Here is a 19,551-nt window from a genome sequence, read left to right on the forward strand (position 1 = left end):
TTTTGTATTTTAGACACTGCTTTAAGACAAAGACATCATGGATAAATATGAAATTATTAAAATGATTGGGGAAGGAGCCTTTGGCAAAGTATTCTTAGCAAAAGGAAAGGTAGATAACCACCAATCTGTTATCAAAGAGATCAATTTAACAAAGGTAAAAACAACAAAAGTAACCCTATATAATACTGATGTTTTTTATTTAATTGGTTATAATGATATGCGTTACTACAATGTAAATTTAGGAGTTTTTTTATTTCCTTTACAATTGTATGTAGACTATATAAAGTTAAGATTTCTAAAAGACTGTGTTCAGTTTGTCTATTAATGTAGTGATTTGCAAGCGTTATTACATGTACAAACCTAACATAACAAAAACATGCCCACTATATTTCCAGTTAGTTCAGACTTATCTATGTGTAGAGTATGAGAACAAGTATAGAAATTATGGGCATATCCCTGCCAAACATTTATTACCAAGTATAATGGTTACTAATTGTGAGTATTCCCATTTTCTCCACCAAAATTTGTTTAAATTTAATTTACTTGTTGTGTTTCAATCTCTCACAAGATAACTATGAATTGAACTTTATTAACAGAACATGTTTTAGTCTTCAAGCCATTTCAATTAATTCATTTCTAAACTTCTTTGTAATTTAAAAACATGACAGTGAGTAAAATATGATAGAACATATAATTAAAATGAAGCTACTGCTCTCAAAATAACTGAACAAAGTATATTTTGTGATGTGTTACTCTGCTTCTTCAATGTTCACTTATTTTCAAAATTAAGTAATTCACAGTCTGGGGAGAGGAGCAGTCCTCTTAGTGATTAATATGAATGAGTGTGTGTGCGATGTATTAGGCAGCTGCAATAGAAGAACACATTTTTATAGTCCAGGTCTGAAAATCTTTATACAACTTTCATACTCAAACCCAGAGACTTTACAACCTAAAAATTACTAAAGCTGTACAAATTTTCTCTAAACTGTATTCACCAACAATACAATAATCAACATTTGCCAGGAATACAAGACTTCAGATTTTGGCTGTACACAGCTTTAAGATAAATAATTTTAAAAAATTGCCAAGCCTGAGCATTCAAAAATCATGAGTCATGTTCAAAAATTACAAGACTTAAAAAAAAAAAAAAAAAAAAAAAAAAACCAATAGATTTTGGGTTCTTTTTATTTGCCTTTTGGTTTCTCACCCTCCAGTGTACAAATATGTTACATTTTCAACTTTTAAATGAAAGATGAGATTCTCAAGAAATCACTAGACTTCAGGATCTGGTGCTTCAAGAAAAACACCATGGGTGAAATCTTATTCCCACTGAAGTCAATGGGAGTTTTGCCATTGACTTCAGTGGTGCTAGGCTTTCACCCAAAATATTGGAAGAGTGGATAACACTTAAGAGGAGTATTTTAAAATATTTTTCCTTTGTATTTTGTTCATATGAACTTACACATACCAAGAACGAAAGTCACATGGGTCCTGCTCCTACAAACACTTAAGCCTGGGACTAACTTTACTCATGTGACAAAAGTCCCTTTGACTAATTAGGACTATTCACATGAGTAAATTTACACACTTGCTTAAGTGTTTTCAGGATCAGAGTCTAAAAATGTCAGAAAGTGTCAATATATTTTCAAATATCAGAACTTGTATTTTTCACTGTATATGCATCATATTTTCTAAATGGTGATTAAAACCCTTTAAATAACTTTTGCAACATTTAGATCCACTACCACATATTTAATGGGATCTTCTAGGGCTGTTTTGATATGAGCTTTACATAGAAAAAAGTTTTACTAGCAAATTGGCATTTTACTGTTTGTTTTTTAAACTCACTTTAGATGCCTGTGAAAGAAAAAGAAGCATCTCAGAAAGAAGTAATTCTTCTGGCTAAGATGAAGCACCCAAATATAGTAACATTCTACAGTTCTGTTCAAGGTTTTAGTTTAACTTTATTTTATTTGTGATTTTAGTGTTTAAAATTAGGCCTTTATAAAACTCCTAATGATTTTTTCCCCCTAGAAATGATTTGAGATTACAATACTTTACTCACCTAGGAACCTGAAAAAAATGTAGCTTAAATGTTTTGTACGCATAAATGACTTCTGGAATTGGACCAAGTTATTAGGTATTACTTCTGTAGTACTTGAAGTATGCATGGTGTTTTATTGACAAAGAAACAGGCTTAGAGCCTTATTGAGCTATTTACAGCCAGGAGTCATGGTTGGAAAAGGATGTACCAGGCAACTTTTCCCCTCATTTTTGTTTTCTCTGTGTGTGTGTGTTTCCCTTTTAATATTTTAAGCCTTCTCTGTTTGTCTCTTGCTTATTGTTATGGGGTACCATTCACCACTAGGGGACCTCCTCCTGGCTGTTTAGGGGATTAGCTCCTTCCAGGTAAGACACCCCTTTCCTTGCAGCATGGCCCCTCTCTCTCTGTGACTCAGGGTATTCCGTCTTTTTGAGTGAGCCCTCCGGCCAGGTCACTATAGTCCTCGCCTTCCAGGTATCAAAGTCCAATTTGACGACTGTCCCAGACAGTCTTTGTCTCCACTGCCTAGTATATGCCACTTCGTCATTGGCTGGTAGGTGAACCTGGGCTGACCCTCTGCTCCTGGTTCCAGACCAGGGACCCTTTAATCAGCAACCAAGCTCTGCTGCTACAGTAAAAACTCAGAGGTACTAACACCAGAGTTACAAACTGACGGGTCAACCATATACCTCATTTAGAACTGGAAGGACACAATCTGGCAGCAGCAGAGACCAAAAAACCCCCAAACAACCCAGTACTGTGTTAAATGTAAACTACTAAAAAAATAAAGTGAAGGTTTAAAAATAGAGATTTGACAAGTAAGGAAACTGTTTCTGTGCTTGTTTCATTTAAGATGGTTAAAAGCAGTATTTTTCTTCTGCATAGTAAAGTTTCGAAGCTGCATTAAGTCAATGTTCAGTTGTAAACCTTTGAAAGAACATCTATAATGTTTTGTTCAGAGTTACAAACAACCTCCATTCCCGAGGTATTCATAACTCTGAGATTCTACTCTCTCCCCCTGAGCCTTTTCCTACACTCTCTCCCCCTAGGTTTCCTTCTTTCCCTCTCTAATATCCAGAGATTAGCTGTAGGCTCCCTCACTACAGCCCCCTTCTGCCACCAGCTTGCTGGCTTTATATTAGCCCTGCGTGTTCCTTCTCAGCCTGGCTCCACCATCATTAAGGGGTTACTTAGGCCATCTAATTCCTTTCAGCTGTGGCTTATCCAGTTAGTTGGTCCTTTCTCAGCCTCACCACCCCCTTCTAGCCTAGTATGGGGTGAACATCCTGTGGCACTTATGTTTTAGTTTTTATTGTCTCTATGTGCCTCTCAAGGGGTGTTTTTTTTTTTAAATCCTTGCTTATTTACCTCTCTTTTGTGTTTTGTTTTCTTTTTAACTTGTGTCTGTTCTACTGTGCTGTCTAAAAGACCAAGCATTGTCATTTCTCTGTTTGATACATATGATGATGGGAGATCTTCTTGATATTCATTATGATGGTTGAATTTTGCAGACTGACATATCTGGGGGGATAAAGGTAGGGGGAATTGCTACATAGTTTCCCAATTACAGGTGCACCTATGTCACAGATGGTATTCTCCTCTTCATACTAAGGTTTTGTTGAGGAACCAGAAATGTGGGATTGGTCCTGGAGTACTGTGCTCAAATTGATAACTAAGTTTGTCATGAGATATTTCCTTTTCTCATTAAATTTGTGATTTATAGATGGAGCTTTGTTACAAATGAATAGGCTGTGGCAGTGAACTGAGTAGATATTCACTAAGTCACAGGACAAACACAGGTACATATTTGGGAAAATAACAAGTTTGTTATGGTAATTTATGAAAAGAAATTCATACCTAAAGTGCCAAGATGATAATGCTAGTCTTTTATAATTAATTGATAAGCTCACAGAGGACTTGTGTCCAAGTTGGCAAAGCACAGGCCTGAAAAAATAACCGAACAAAAGGAAAACTTTGGCTGGTGGGGACTTTACCATCTTAAATTCCCTGTTTTGTGGATATCCTGATGAGTTAGTGATGTTTGCAATGATGTCCATGAAGTCTGTGGTCTGTTGAAGAAGGAGCTGTAGGCCTACATTACAAAACCCAACAGTTTTTAGTGCAGCCTGCAGCTTATGTTTCAACTCTAACTTGTACTTGAATTTTTGAGAGCTTGGAGATTTTCTTTTGTCGCATAGTACAACAAACTGTGGCCAATGTACTTATTTGATAAAGGGGCACATGTATTCTTGAGTTCAGCCAGCAAATCTGTCTTACATGCTCTCAACTACCAACTTGCATTTTGGCTTCTGAGAACTATTTTTAGTGATTGTTCTGTCTACTGCACTATTAAAATATCCCCTCAGGAATAAACATGGGGAAGCAGAATCCCTCTAAAGAGGATGTTTTGGGCTATGGCAACCTGGGCCCAAAGATGGAGCAGCTTGTTTCTCAAGGACACGTTCCTCCTCTTGGGGAAGCTCTGCTAAGAAGCTGGAAGAATCTGTGACCCATGGAATAGATCTCACACATAAGAAACTAAATATTATGCAAAATCTTTTGGATAACATTGAATAACATCTGAAGTCTGTTGCTGGATCCACACAAAACTTGGAAGCCAGCATAACTTCATTTATGGGCTCTAGGATATTGCACATGCTATGATGGGGGAGACTTGGTTGAATATGTACTGGCCACAATTACTGGTGGAAATAAATTCACTTTGTCACAATGAGGGGTGAGTAGGAATGAACATTTAAGAACATGGGGATAATCCTGAACATGGATTGAGCTGTAAAGCTTTACTTTAGCAAATCTCCATCTCTTTTATGTGTCATTTGCTATAATCAGTTTTTCCCCATTGATCATGAAAAGCATCCATCTTACCAGAAATCCTTGGGGGCAAGAAGTAGAGATAGAGGATCAAAAGCTTTAAAAAAAGAAAGAAAGAAAGAAACAAACAAAAAACCCAAACACAGCAGCTGTAACCAAAATAATTAATTGCTGTATCCACTAATATCAATGAAGTAGGTAGAAAAACCTCTTTCTTTTCTTGCAGAAAAGAATAAGCTATATATTGTGATGGAATATTGTGATGGAGGTGATCTAATGAGACGGATCAATATGCAACATGGAGTGCTGTTTGATGAGGACCAGGTAAAGGAGTTATTTTTGGACGAAAGGATTTATATTCTAATATGCACATTTAGGACTATCTAATATGTGATGCAGTTTCTTGTCTTTACAGTCACAAGAGACATATAGCTAAGCCCTTATGATTTGTGTGAGAATTTAGTGATTTTTCAGTTAAGAGCTAGAGAAAAGATCTCTCCTTAGAAATGACATTTGAGATGGAGGGTGAGGAGTAGTGTAGATCAACGCTGTGTCTTATAGACCCAACCATGTTACCTAGATGGGGTGATACTGGCCCCATTGAAGTCAATGGCAAAACTCCCACTGATTGCAGTGAGGATCAGGATTTCACCCATGATGTTCAGTAATAGGATTCAGAATTGTTAAGCCAGCCTTTTGAACCTATTCCAGTATATATTAGCTCAGAAGTGTGTGTGTGTGTGTGTATATATATATATATATATATATATAATTTTTATTTAGTGGATGGAATGGAATCACAACTGTTTCCCACCCTTCACTTTTCCCCTCTCATTCTCATTCATGCTACTTTTTGACCTCCCTTCAACTAGCTGAAGCATACTTTTCTATTATGCATTGCACTTCAGAGTACAGAACTCAGGGCTAGTTTTTCAGACATTGATTTCCATTTTGCAGGTGCAAGCAAGAATTTAGATATCTAGTCACCTAAATTGCTAGTGAAAATAACTGGTTGTAAAACTGCACATGCCCAAAAAGAAACCCAGTTAAGGCTATCCTTAAAATGTGACTCGCAGTCTACTCTCAATCTAACATTTAAATAGAAAAAGAAATCTCTTCACTTTTCTTTTTTCCATTTAAGTGGTAGAGAAAGACGGAGTCAATGGTGTGGCAATCAGTTGGGAGTTAATTGAGGGTTTAGGACTGTCTGGCTCATTCAGTTATTGGAAGCAGACGAACGCAAGGGAGAGAATGAAATTGATATAAGAGGACAAAATCACAAATAAGAAAAATGCAAAATAGGGAACCAACAATAAAAAAGAATGCTGACAACAAGAGAGAATAACAAAATACAGAGCGAAACTAACAGGAAATGTGACATCAGAAGACAAACAAAGGAAGAGCAGACACAAAAAAACAGAGGAAGACAAAAACAAAACAATCCCCAAACTAAAGAAGCAAAGCAAGCTACCCAATTATATTTAGTTCCCATAATATGCTTATATATTTTCAAATGTATATATGAATTTAGTGCTCATGAAAGGCTCCAAATCAAGGAATCACAATTAAGCACATCTAAGTAGGTGCTTAAGTGCTTCCTGAATAATGTTGATTTCCTGAATGAAATCATGAAGTCAATGGGCTGTATGCATGTGTTGTAAAGTTAAGCATGTGTTTAAGTGCTTTCCTGAATAGGGATAGACTTAAGTATATGTTTTAACTGCTTCCCAAAGGTCTTGATCCAGGAAAGTACTTAACCATGTATTTAATATTAAGTATGAACTCAAGTGCTTTTCTGAATCAGGACCAACGTAAGGATATAATAGCTGTGGCTTATGACAGAGATAGTATGAGAAGTTACTATGCAAGCTTCCTTATACAACGCTGCCATTTACCCACATTTCTAACTGGCAATCTGTATTTTTCTGTTCCTGGGCCTTTCTTGACAAGGGACCATAAATGTTATCAAAATTGTATGGTGGTTTAATGGTTTCCAACACTGAGGATTAGGATGAGACCATATAACTCCTTTTCAGATGTGATCTGAACTAAGATTTGAACTCACTCCTTCCTAAGTAAAAGGCAGCCTTGGGCTTGATTTCACATTCCTTACTCAAGCAGAACTCCCAGTGCAGTTACTGGAGGGTTTGTTGGAATAAGGACTGTAGGATTGTGTATTTGTCTGCATATTATTTTCTGATAATAATTAACATTGGAAAATTGATTAAATGAGTCCAGTCACTAAAGTTGATATTAACAGCTTTGTTTATTTTCCCCTCTTTTTTTGTGCATATGCAGTGTGTATTTTAGGTTTTTCTTCTATTTTTGTTTTATGTTTTTCAGTAAGACATTCCATTGGAAATTACAGCGGTGCAGATTTACAGAGTCTTGTACCTTTTGTCTTTCACTATAGATTCTGGCTTGGTTTGTGCAGATTTCCTTAGGACTGAAGCATATTCATGACAGGAAGGTTTTACACAGAGACATAAAGGCACAGGTAGTAAACTTGGAAGTTACAGTTCTTTATTTTACCCAGTCACAAAAATGCATACAGAGGAAATTCTTCCATGTTTCATCAAGGCAGTTTCTTCTTTATTTGCAGAACATTTTCCTTAGCAATAATGGAATGGTAGCAAAGCTTGGGGACTTTGGCATAGCAAGAATGTTGAACAAGTAAGCATCTTTTTTGTACAATCTGTGTCCTGTACCTAATGCCAGCCCTGAAAAATGTAACTGTTCCTAAAGATCAGGTGCAGATTCAAAGTGTGTTGTGTCTAATAAAGTCTAGGGGACTAAGGGTCTGATACTGCCCTGTGGAAATCAATTTTTGCTATAGACTTGAATGGGAGCCGGAAAAGGCCCTAAGACTGCACAGAATGTATCCAGAATGATACATATTTTATTTTCTTTAAGAGGTATTTACAAGAAGCTAAACCAGAAGAGTATATGGGCTATGTGGTGGAAGGATGGTCCAGTGGCTAAGGCACTAGTTTACAACTCAGAAGATCTGGGTTCAAGTCACTGTTCCACTGCAGACTTCCTTTGTGACTGTGGACAAATTGCTTTGCATCTCTGTGCCTCAGTCTCCCAGCTGTAAAATGGGGATAATAGTACTTCCCTACCTCATAGAGGTGTTGTGAGGATAACTACATAAAAGATTGTGAGGTGTTGAGATACTACAGTAATGGGAGCCACATAAATACCTAAAATAGATGGCAGGTGAACCCCATGTTTTGTATCAGTACAGACTTTTTCTACAATATTTTAATACTCTTCATGGAATAGAAGAATTACAAGAAAAACATTTACTAGCTCAATAACACCATTCATCAAACAAGTTTACTATACAAATATGAATGACTTAAGCATCACAACCTCCCAGATGCTCAGAAGCATTTTCATCTCTATTTTACAAATGGGTAATCAGAGCCACAGAGAGGCTAGGCACTAACCTTTCAGTGGGAGTTGTGGGTGCTCAGCACTTCTAAAAATGAGGCTGTCAGTGTCTCAAGTTTGACAAACCAAAACAAAGGCACCCCAAAATTAGTGTCCACTCTTGAAAATTTAGATGTACGGTGATTTGGCCACACAGGTTACACAGCAAGTCAGTAACAAAGCAGAAAATAGGACGTGCAAACCCCGGGACAGCACTCCTTCCTTTCAGTCCTGGTTTGGGTGGGATACTCACATCTAGGACAACGTTGTTTCGTGGTTTAATGGATATATTGCAAAACCACCTGGTGCGTCATAAAATCTTGCTGCACAGTTGAATGCTTTTAAAATACTGTATTAATGATAACTAAAGGTATGATTTTTTAATGGCGGTCACAGGAGCCACAGAATCCGTGACTTCCAAAGACCTCTGTGACTTCAGCCCCAGCAGCTGGGAGCTGCAGGGTCCCGCCACCTCCTGGAGCGGCAAGGAGCTGTGAGGTACGCCTGCTGCCTGAGGCACTGAGTCCCCAAGCTGCCATGTGCGGTAGAGGTACCCTGCAACTCCCAGCTGCCAGAGGCAGGAGGTACCCCGCAGCTCCCTGACACCTGCGGTGGGGCAGGGGGACCCTGCAGCTCTGTGCCCTCAGAGATGGTGAGGACCCCAGAGCTTCCAGCCACCCCGCAGCTGCCTAGACACTTCCCCTTTTATCATGGATATTTTTAGTAAAAGTCAGAGACAGTTCACAGGCTTCTGTGCATTTTTCTTTATTGCTTGTGACCTGTCCGTGACTTTTACTAAAAATATTCATGACAAAATCTTAGCCTTAGTGATAACCTTTTCTCCAGGAACACTGGTATGGGGTGAGGAGAGAGAGAATTTCTGAGCTTTGTATTGGAACACAAGCATTCTCCACTATAGAATTACACAACCTTTTTAACAGAGAGCTGGAGAGTGTTTTAATTTTGTCCCTGCAGTGTATAAATTAATGTACTGTACTAAACTGGCATTCATATACTTTTGAGCAGAAATGATAGCCTCTGTGTGTTCATTTCCTAGTTACATACAAGCCCTTTCCCCCACTTTTAGAATAAACTCTTTATCACTTACGTTTCTTTTGTTTTCTATCTTTCATTAGTACTATGGAGCTTGCTCGTACCTGTGTAGGGACACCCTACTATCTATCGCCTGAGATCTGTGAGAATCGACCATATAACAATAAAACGTATGTATCTAAATATATATTTGCTTGGATGCTTTCTCCAACCATATGATGAAACATGCATGCTTGAAAACAGAAAGTTATTTGCTTTGATAATCTCATGACTTAACATTACAACTGCATTTTTATTTTTATAAACATGTTTGCAACTACTTATATTTTAATCTTTTTACTCATATTTGTAATACTGTCAGGTTGAAATTAAATTCTTTCCTTTGTTTCCTCTTTGTGATTTTATCCCACTGTGTGTCTAATGTGCCGTAGCTGACATAGATGTGTGGCTCCTTTTAGTTCTTGAGTCTGCAAAAAGTTGATAGATTGAGTATTGATTGTTAAAAATATTCTTCAAAGAATGGTGCTAGATTGACAGTTCTGGACAGTGAAAGCCCCTGTTTTCAGTAACTCTTATAGAGTTCCCTGCAGAGGAGGCAGATATGCCTGAGACTTGTAGAGACTCACTGTGAGCCACCAAAACATTAGGTGCTGAGGGTTGTGGGGGGCTACGTACCCCTATTCTGTGTGGGAAGCTTGACTTCAGACCAGAAGAGACTTGATTCCAGATGGATACCTCCATTTCAAAGCTCTCAGGGGGTTCCTCAGACTGCTCATCTCCCTTGCAGTCTCCTTGGCTGTCAATCAGACAGAGAGAGCCTACCCCTTCCCTGTGCAGGAACATCCCTGCTGCAAGCATCGTACCTTGGTGACAGGGCTGCCATCTATGACAATAAGAGGGGAAAGTCTAAGGTAGTCAGTTACTACAATGATGGATGTGATATAGAAAAATATATAGAGTAATAGGCTCCACCTCTGGGGATAGAGCTGTGTGGCCACAGATCAGCCCTACAACCGCCTCTGTGTGGATCTCCATTCCCAGATACACCTAGCTCTCCATAGATTCTAAACCTGACCAGCTCATTCAGCTCAGTCTGTATCCAGTGAACGGATCTGTACTATAGCTACGAGTAGCACTGAAAATGAAGAGGCAGTTGTTTATATTTACACTGTCAGGCAGGCAAACGTGATAGGCAAAAAGAACCACTGCAGTGAATGCTGAACATCTTTATTGCATCTCCAAAGTAATATTCTTCTTCAAAAACTATTTTACACTACTACAAGTGCAAACTGTTGACACCAGCCCATCAGTTCTACTCTTGGTCAGGACACTTGAAGGTAATAAAGTAATAGTAGGATTGTAATTGTTATTTATACTGCACCATCATTGTGCATGGTGTATAAATATTATTTTTTTTTTAAAAAGGCACCTTGTTATATACTTCAGAAAGCAGAAAAATTAATTGCAGGTTAGTTTGGGCACAAATTTCTCTACAAATTACATTAATATTAACTTTTGGTGAAGTATCTTCAAGTAGTTTAAATGCTGAGGTGAGGGGATTGTATTATACTTACGAAAATGTTAGATGCATTCTCCTGACATTTGAATGGCTTTCATCCACAGAGATATTTGGTCTCTTGGCTGTGTTCTCTATGAGCTGTGCACTTTAAAGCACCCGGTAAGTATATTCACAATCTGACTAATATCACAGTATTTCAAAAAAAGATTGAACAGGGCAGAAAATTGTTGTAATGAGAGTATTTCAAAGACAGCTATTGGAAGGAAACATTTGCAATTTAATGGAGTTGGAATTAGAATGTTCTCCTCAATTCTTTCACTTTAATTTCTCACATGAAGTCTCTTTTCGGCATATTGAAACAAAGTGAAGTGTACACACAGACACACACTGTATTCTTCCACATAGCGCTACTATTTTTATTCTAAGTGTGATCACCTCCAACACACTTAGGCCAGATATACTTCTGAATCATTCCTTTTTAGGTGAGAGCTGCCCTGGAGCTGGGAACTGGGAGGTGGAAGCTTCAGAAAATCCAATGTGGACCAGTGACAAATCCCTTGCCTTTAGGAAGGCAGTGGCACCTCAGCTAATTAGAATTAAATGGCAAAGTGGGAGACAGTGGAAGAAGTCATTTTGTGCCATTTATCCTAGAGGATCCCAAGGCAGTTTACTAATTTTTATGTATAAGAATCAACCACCATTAAAATGCATCTGTCTTTGGAATGGAACATGGCTACTGTTTAACACTGTACAGCGACACTGTGTAAGTGACAGGAAATGAAGAATATCTTGTCCAAAGGAAACTGCAATGGGAATTTATGTATGAAGATATACTAAAGGAAGAACTAAAGCCAAACTTCAAACTTAGGTGCTTAAATATGGCTTTAGGTGCTTAACTTTAGTGCCCAAGTTTGAAAATATTGATCTAATTTATTGCAGATTTTGAAATCCAAATGTATGCACAGTCCTTGGAAACATTGATTTGATATGGAAGCATTTTAATGCCAGAAGAAACTAGACACAAAATATTACAACAAGGAGCATTCCTTTGATTGGTGCTCCACTCCTGAGCTTTGTGTGGAATAGAGAGCAGAACAGAGGCTGATCAGAGTGACTGGAAAGGACCAGCTTTGTGGAAGCAGCAGAAGCTAAGCTCCCACTCTGCCTGTAAAATCATGGAGATGTCACACACAGCAGTATTGATGGAGGGGGCAGAAAGGCTGGCATGGGAATGGTACAAAAGTGCCAGGTACCCTCCTTCCTTGCTGCTGTGATCTTGCTTAGTGATTTTAAATGGCAGTGTGCAGTCATTACCTCCTATATCAAGTGGCAGTAATTATTGATTGATATATTTTATTGTTCAGTTTGAAGGCAGCAGTTTACACCAGCTGGTGCTGAAGATCTGCAGAGGACATTTTATCCCAGTGTCTCCAAAGTATTCCTATGACCTGAGGATTTTAATTTCCCAACTGTTTAAAATATCTCCAAGAGATCGACCATCTATCAATTCCGTATTAAAGAAGCCCTTCTTGGAGAAGCGCATCACCAACTACTTGCCCCCTGAGGTGAGTTTCTTGTGCTGCTGCCTGCACTCTGACTCATCCTTATCCTTTTTTTTATTAGTCTACAAGTTTGGTTGATAAAGGTAATAGTATTGACATAATATGCTTAGACTTCTGCAAGGCATTTGACTTGGTACCTCATGACATCTTGATTAAAAAACTACACATTAAATGGATTAAAAACTAGCTAACTGATCGGTTTCAAAATGTAATTGTAAATGGGGAATCATCAGCATGGTCGGGGAAGGGGGAGGCTCAGCGGAGTGGAGTGAGTCCTGTAGGGTTTGGTTCTTGGCCCTATGCTATTAAACATTTTTATTAATGACTTGGAAGAGAACACAAAATCATCACTGATAAAGTTTGCAGATGACACAAAAATTGGGGGTGGTGGTTAAAAAAAAAAAAGCAGATGACAGATCACTGATGCAGAGCAATCTAGATCGCTGGTAAGCAGGATGCAAACACACAGTATGAATTTTAATATCGCTAAATGTAAATGTATACATCTAGGAACAAAGAAATAGCCTGTACTTACACCATGGGAAACTCTTGTGACGGGCTGGATCACAGAAACCCCCTTGGGAGCTGCCACCTGATGTGCCAAGACTACTTGTGCCCCTGCTTTCCTGCCCAGTCAGCTTAGGACTTCAGTGCCCTGCCTGGTTTGAGCCAGACCCGCTAGCCTGCTGCAAACCCAGACCCAGGTCTGAACCACGTCCGCTAACAGCTGTAGGCTTAACTGAAAGCAGCTTACAGAAGTGTGCCTGTCTTTAACACTCAGGTGCCCAACTCCCAATGGGGTCCAAACCCCAAATAAATCTGTTTTACCCTGTATAAAGGTTATACAGGGTAAACTCATAAGTTGTTCGCCCTCTATAACACTGAAAGAGAGAGATGCACAGCTATTTGCCGCCCCTCCAAGTATTAATACATACTCTGGGTTAATTAATAAGTAAAAGGTGATTTTATTAAATAGATGTAAGCAGTGTCAGGATGAGCTCCACCCTGACATCTGGTGGTGAGGTGTGGCAAGTTGTGGAAATGAACTTCAGGGGCCGAGCTCATTTGCATAGGCACACCCACCCCGCCTAGAGTGAGGCCATAGCTGCCCAAATGGTCACTTTGGCTGCTGTGGGATCCCCAGTGTCTCTGTTATTGGGGCAGGAAGAATAAATTGTTATTACCTGATTATGGGAACTGTGCTTGGAACTGTACTTGGCCTTTTGTTATGATGGAGGGACTCACCATCAACAAAGTAGCACTCGCTAGGCAAGGGTCATGGGTTCCAAAACTCTGTGAATTGAGAGAGGTTGGGGACAAGTATTAATACTTGGTGGCATAGGCCCCTTGGTGAGGGCCTTACATGCTAATTGCACTTCCTCCTCTCTCCACTGTGGAATATCAGAGCTAATTTTGATTTCATTAGGAGTCTAGTTACAGGCTGCTGAGCTCACTTTGGGCTAATGGTGCACCAGCACTGAGGCTCCCCTACTACAAGCTGAATTCACCAAAGAGCTGAACTGACTAAGAGCTGAAATCACTGAGCGTTGTGTTAAGTAGTGGGGGAGCCTGAAGATATATTGTGGAGAAGTTTGCGGGACGGCTGGAGTGCCTTGTGGACAGGCTGGTGGAGCAGTTCATAGGACGGCGGGAGCTGCTGGTGGGACGCGGAGCAGTTCGTGGACTGGCTGGTGGAGCAGTTCGTGGGACGGCGGGAGCTGCTTGTGGGCCGTGGAGCGGAGCTGAGCAAAGCAGTTCGTGGGGTGGCTGGTGGAGCGGAGCGGAGCAAAGACCTATGGAGCTGTGGGGCGGTCAGCTTCAGATCATATAAGGCATCTTTTATGATCTGAAGCTGACCGCCCCACAGCTCCATAGGCCTTTGCTCCGCTCCACCAGCCAACCCAAGAACTGCTTTGCTCAGCTCCGCTCTGCTCTGCGGCCCACAAGCAGCTCCCGCCATCCCACGAACTGCTCCGCGTCCCACCAGCAGCTCCCGCTGTCCTATGAACTGCTCCACCAGCCTGTCTACAAGGCACTCCAGCCGTCCCGCAAACTTCTCCACAATATATCTTCAGGCTCCCCCACTACTTAACACAACACTCAGTGATTTCAGCTCTTAGTCAGTTCAGCTCTTTGGTGAATTCAGCTTGTAGTAGGGGAGCTCAGTGCTGGTGCACCATTAGCCCAAAGTGAGCTCAGCAGCCTGTAACTAGACTCCTAATGGAATCAAAATTAGCTCTGATATTCCACAGTGGAGAGAGGAGGAAGTGCAATTAGCATGTAAGGCCCTCACCAAGGGGTCCATGCCACCAAGTATTAATACTTGTCCCCAGCCTCTCTCAATTCACAGAGTTTTGGAACCCATGACCCTTGCCTAGCGATGGCCAGTCTGTCTAATCAAACTGAATACAGATAAAAACCTCACCAGTTCCAATAAACTCTCTTTTACAGACTAGCCTCCTTCTAGTCTGGGTCCAGCAAGCACTCACACCCCCTGTAGTTACTGTCCTTTGTTCCAGTTTCTTTCAGGCATCCTTGGGGGTGGAGAGGCTATCTCCTTAGCCAGCTGAAGACAAGATGGAGGGGTCTCTGACGGGCTTAAATAGACTTTCTCTTGTGGGTGGAGACCCCCTCCTCTCTCCTATGCAAAGTCTAGCTCCAGGATGGAGTTCTGGAGTCACCTGGGCAAGTCACATGTCCATGCATGAATCACAGTTTTTATAGACAGAAGCCATTGCCCACATGGCATCTTGAATGTCTCCAGGAAGACTTCTTATGTGGATTGGAGCATTCCAAGATGCATTGTTCCTTAAGTGCTTCTTGATTGGGCACTTAACTTTGTGAATTCCTTTCTCGAGGAACTGACCAAATGCTCTACTAAGGTTATGTAGAAATCAAGCCAGTACACAACCAGTATTCATAACTTCGAATACAAAAATGATACATGCATACAAATAGGATTAATAGATTCAGTAGATCATAACCTTTACATAGATATGTTACATGGCATATGTAGCATATAATATATTCCAGTTATGTCACATATATTCATATGCATATTTCCATAAAGCCTTATGGGGGGCACTGTCACAACTCTATCATGGGAAACAATGACCTGGAAAAAGATTTGGGGGTTGTGGTGGATAATCAGCTGAATACTGAGCTCCCAGTGCAATGTTGTGGCCAAAAGGTCTAAGGCCATCGTTGGATGTATATGGGAATCTTGAATAGCAGCAGAGGGGTTGTTTTACCTCTGTATTTGGCACTGTGCAACCTCTAATGGAATACTGTGTCCAGTTCTGGTGCCCACAGTTCAAGAAGGATGTTGATAAATTGGAGAGGGTTCAGAGAAGAGCCATGAGAATGATCAAAGGACTAGAAAACCTGATAGTGATACAGCTCCATGAGTCTGTCTGTTTTGCTTAACAAAGAGAAAGGTCAAGGGTTGACTTGATTACAGTCTATAAGTACCTACATGGGAAACAAATATTTAATAATGGGTTCTTCAATCTAGCAGAGAAAGGTATAGCACAATTCAGTGGCTGGATGTTGAAGCGAGACAAATTCTGATGGGAAATAAGGTGTAATTTGTTAACAGCAGAGTAATTAACCATTGGAACAACTTACACAGGGTCATGGTGGATTCTCCATCACTGACAACTTTTAAACTGATTGATTGTTTTTCTAAAAGATATGCTCTAGGACAGGAGTTTTCAAACATTTTCTTGCTGAGCCCCGCCCCCCGCCCCCCCCTCCCCAGCGACCATGCTATAAAAACTCCATGGCCCACCTGTGCCACAACTGGTTTTCTGCATATAAAAGCCAGGACTGGCATTAGGGGGTAGCAAGCAGGGCAACTGCCTGGGGCTCAGGGCCCAGAGCTTCAGCCCCATGCACTGGGGCTTTGGCTTTCTGCGCTGGGCCCCAGTGAGTCTAATGCTGGCCTTGCTTGGTGGCCCCCCCGAAACCTGCTTGTGGCCCCCCGCTTGAGAACCACTGCTCAAGGAGTTATTTTGGGGGAGTTCTGTGGCCTATGTTATACAGAATATCAGACTAGATGATCACAAATAGAACCTTCTGGCCTTGAAATCTATGAATCTATTAAACAAGATGCAGCACAGACCATTGTAACAGATACTTTTTGCTTATAGGTAATACAGGAAGAATTCAGCCACACTGTTATACATAAAAAAAGACCATCAGCACAGCCTGCAGCCAAGTTGGTGCAGGGTAAGTCTTGTTTTATGACAGAATAATAATAAAATACATACTTATTATTAATTAACGTTAGTTCTAAACTAATCTTAATACTATCCAGAAGTGAAGAAGCATGATAATTACTGGATGGACTTACCTTTTTCAGCAGTTTTTAATATGACTTGCACATCAAGGGTTTGATTTAGCATCGCTAATATAGGGGCTGAGAACTTCACCAGCAGAGGCACTCCACTCTGGAGGGAGAACAAGCATTGTTTATACCACTGCCCTACCCAGGTATTCCACCAGCGAAAGGCAACTTCCACTGAAATCCAGGTCACGATAGAAGCTCAGCTGGTGGAAGCTGCCATGGGGATGTGCTGAACCAGTGGTTTAAAATAACTTTGGTGGTTAAACTTAATATAATTTACAAAACTGAGGGACTGCTATCACTTGCAGCTACCTATAGTTCAAGGCCACTGTTGGAACAGGTGTCCTTTCTTGGCTCTTCCAAGGTACCACAGTCCTATCCTGCAAAACACATGCTATTGCAGTGCTGCACTTTTCTGGGGCACAGACCACTATTTGTTTTACGTTACACAATGATTTTGTCATATGAACAAATGCCCTTTAAGGAGCACTCCTTTCTCACCACCCACAAGAAAAGTCAAATATAATAATTATTTAAAAAAACCAAACATACGTTTGGACTATTTAGTGCACATGCCTAAACTAACTGAACACATACTCTTTTTGCTGTAGTCCTTGTTCTTCCTCAACTCATCCATTGCATCTGTCGTTAGATTTTAAGGCTATCTGGGCAGGGTCATTGTGTTGCTATGTATTGTGCAAAGCACTGAGCACACTTTTGTGTACTGTAAAAATAAATAATAATAATCTCGTTTGTACTTGTGGCACAAATACAATTTAATTCAGAGCTGAAAGTCATAGTCATCTCAATAGTAACATGACAGGTACATTGTATTATTTTGTCAGCTAACAGCATTTTGCAAAATAACATAAATTAGATCAAAATATGAAAGACAACAATGTTGGATTTGTAATTGACACCCACTGGTAAGTCAGGTATATATGCCTGATCTGTGTTCTGTGTTCTTCAGTATATCACAGATACTCCACAATGTTACTTATGAAAGAACAGAAGTGAGTTAAAACAAATTTTCAGACATAGATATGGTTGGTTTCTTTTTTATTTGTTTTTTAACTTCTAGGAATTGTGGGTAACATTTTCAGATGTTTCAGAGTGACTTAGGAGCCAAGTCCCATGTTCCAATGAGACTTAGGCACTGAGGAGCATACGTATCACTGACTTTCAATTAGATTGATGCTCCTTGGTGCCTAAATTATTTTTGGAAAAAGGGACTTGGCTCCTAAGTCACAGAAGCACTTTTGAAAATTTTATCCATAAGCTTGGGTCCTAGCTGCAATGAATCCCCCAGTCATGATACTCTTTGCAGCTGACAGTCCGTACTCAGGAGAAACTTAGGACTATACTAACAGTTTACTTACTTCTCACAAGGGCACCACCTCTCTTCATTAGTGTTGAGGTCTTTGCAGTGGCACTGACTGTGGGACTCAAATTGGAGTGGCTTACAGTCCTCATTTACCTGGGGCATATATAAATTGAATTCCTCATTTTGCAGCTCTTTTTTCTTATAGTTCTGAAGAACTATGTTGAAGTTTTGTCTGATGGTTAGAGGACATGACTGAGGGCCAGATTTACAAACGTATTTTGGGTCCTACAGGTGCAGCTAGGCACCTAGTGGGATTTACAGAAGTGCCTAAGCAGGTTAGGGGGCTAACTGCATTGAAATCTGGCCCTGGACCTCAAAACTACTACATTCTATTCTTGAGTCTAGTACTGAATCCCTGTGTAACCTTGGACAAATCTCTCTGTGCTTCAGTTTACTTATCTGTAAAATGTGTGAAAGAATACCTACCTCACAAGAGTGTTCTGAATCTTAATTAATTAATGCTTTCAAAAAGTTTTGGACTCTTTGGATGTAAGGCATGAGGTTAGGTGTACAGTATTATTATTATTATTAAGGTGGAATATAAAGGCCTTGTCTACACTACAAAGTTTTGTCGACAAAAGTGATGTTGATGCTCAAAAATTGGCATAATAGAAATTAGTATGTCATGTTCACACTTGCTCCATCGGCAGAGCGTGTCCGCAATTGGGGCACTATCATTGACAGTGTGAGCAATGCACTGTGGGTATCTATCCCACAGTCCAGCTCGACACCTTCTGTCACTAGGTGTTGTGGGAAGGTCGAGTGGATTGGGTCACATCTTGGGACCGGGCTCAATGTCCCATGATACATTGCTTTCTGTCCCAGCATTCCATGGGCTTCTGGCTTTCTTTCGCGGCATTTTTCAATGGCCCTTCTTTGCTGTGAACCCAGGCAACTTTGTGAGAAGGGATGGATCCTGCACTGCTTTCCTATGCTTTGGTAACCGTCATTAAGACATTATGGATGGCAGTGCAGTTAATCGTGAAGTTCCTAACTGAAGAAGACTCTCAGTTTCCTGACATGCTGTGTGATATGGATAGGAGCAACTTTAGACTGCTTTTGGCATTCACAGAACAGCTGTAGAGGGCGGACCGTCACTTTTGGCCTCAGGAAACAAGCACTGAATGGTGGGATCGTATCGTCATGTAGGTGTGGGATGAAGAGCAGTGGCTACAGAATTTTCAGATGCAGAAAGCCACCTTCCTGGAACTGTGTGTGGAGCTCGCCCCAGCACTGTGGCGCAAGGACATGAGAATAAAAGTTGCCCTATTGGTAGAGAAGTGTGTGGCAATTGCCATGTGGAAGCTGGTGACTCCAGACTGCTATCGGTCAGTCGCAAATCAATTTGGAGTCAGGAAGTCAACCGTTGGGGCT

At 40.4% G+C, this 19,551-nt stretch overlaps 1 protein-coding gene across 1 annotated transcript in view; it reads left to right on the forward strand.

Annotated features, from left to right (window-relative positions):
- Positions 1 to 19,551, forward strand: part of NEK5 (NIMA related kinase 5) — a 49,856-nt gene that overhangs the window by 1,255 nt on the left and 29,050 nt on the right. Inside the window, exons 2-10 of the mRNA XM_074960213.1 lie at positions 14 to 154; positions 1,854 to 1,950; positions 5,103 to 5,200; positions 7,290 to 7,373; positions 7,479 to 7,549; positions 9,448 to 9,534; positions 10,988 to 11,042; positions 12,248 to 12,448; positions 16,597 to 16,675. Of these exons, the coding sequence (XP_074816314.1) occupies positions 38 to 154; positions 1,854 to 1,950; positions 5,103 to 5,200; positions 7,290 to 7,373; positions 7,479 to 7,549; positions 9,448 to 9,534; positions 10,988 to 11,042; positions 12,248 to 12,448; positions 16,597 to 16,675 (889 nt within the window). The 5' untranslated portion in view covers positions 14 to 37. The remainder of the gene's footprint in view (positions 1 to 13; positions 155 to 1,853; positions 1,951 to 5,102; positions 5,201 to 7,289; positions 7,374 to 7,478; positions 7,550 to 9,447; positions 9,535 to 10,987; positions 11,043 to 12,247; positions 12,449 to 16,596; positions 16,676 to 19,551) is intronic.

This window comes from Natator depressus, chromosome 1, assembly GCF_965152275.1.
Source record: "Natator depressus isolate rNatDep1 chromosome 1, rNatDep2.hap1, whole genome shotgun sequence".
Classification (NCBI taxonomy): domain Eukaryota; kingdom Metazoa; phylum Chordata; order Testudines; family Cheloniidae; genus Natator; species Natator depressus.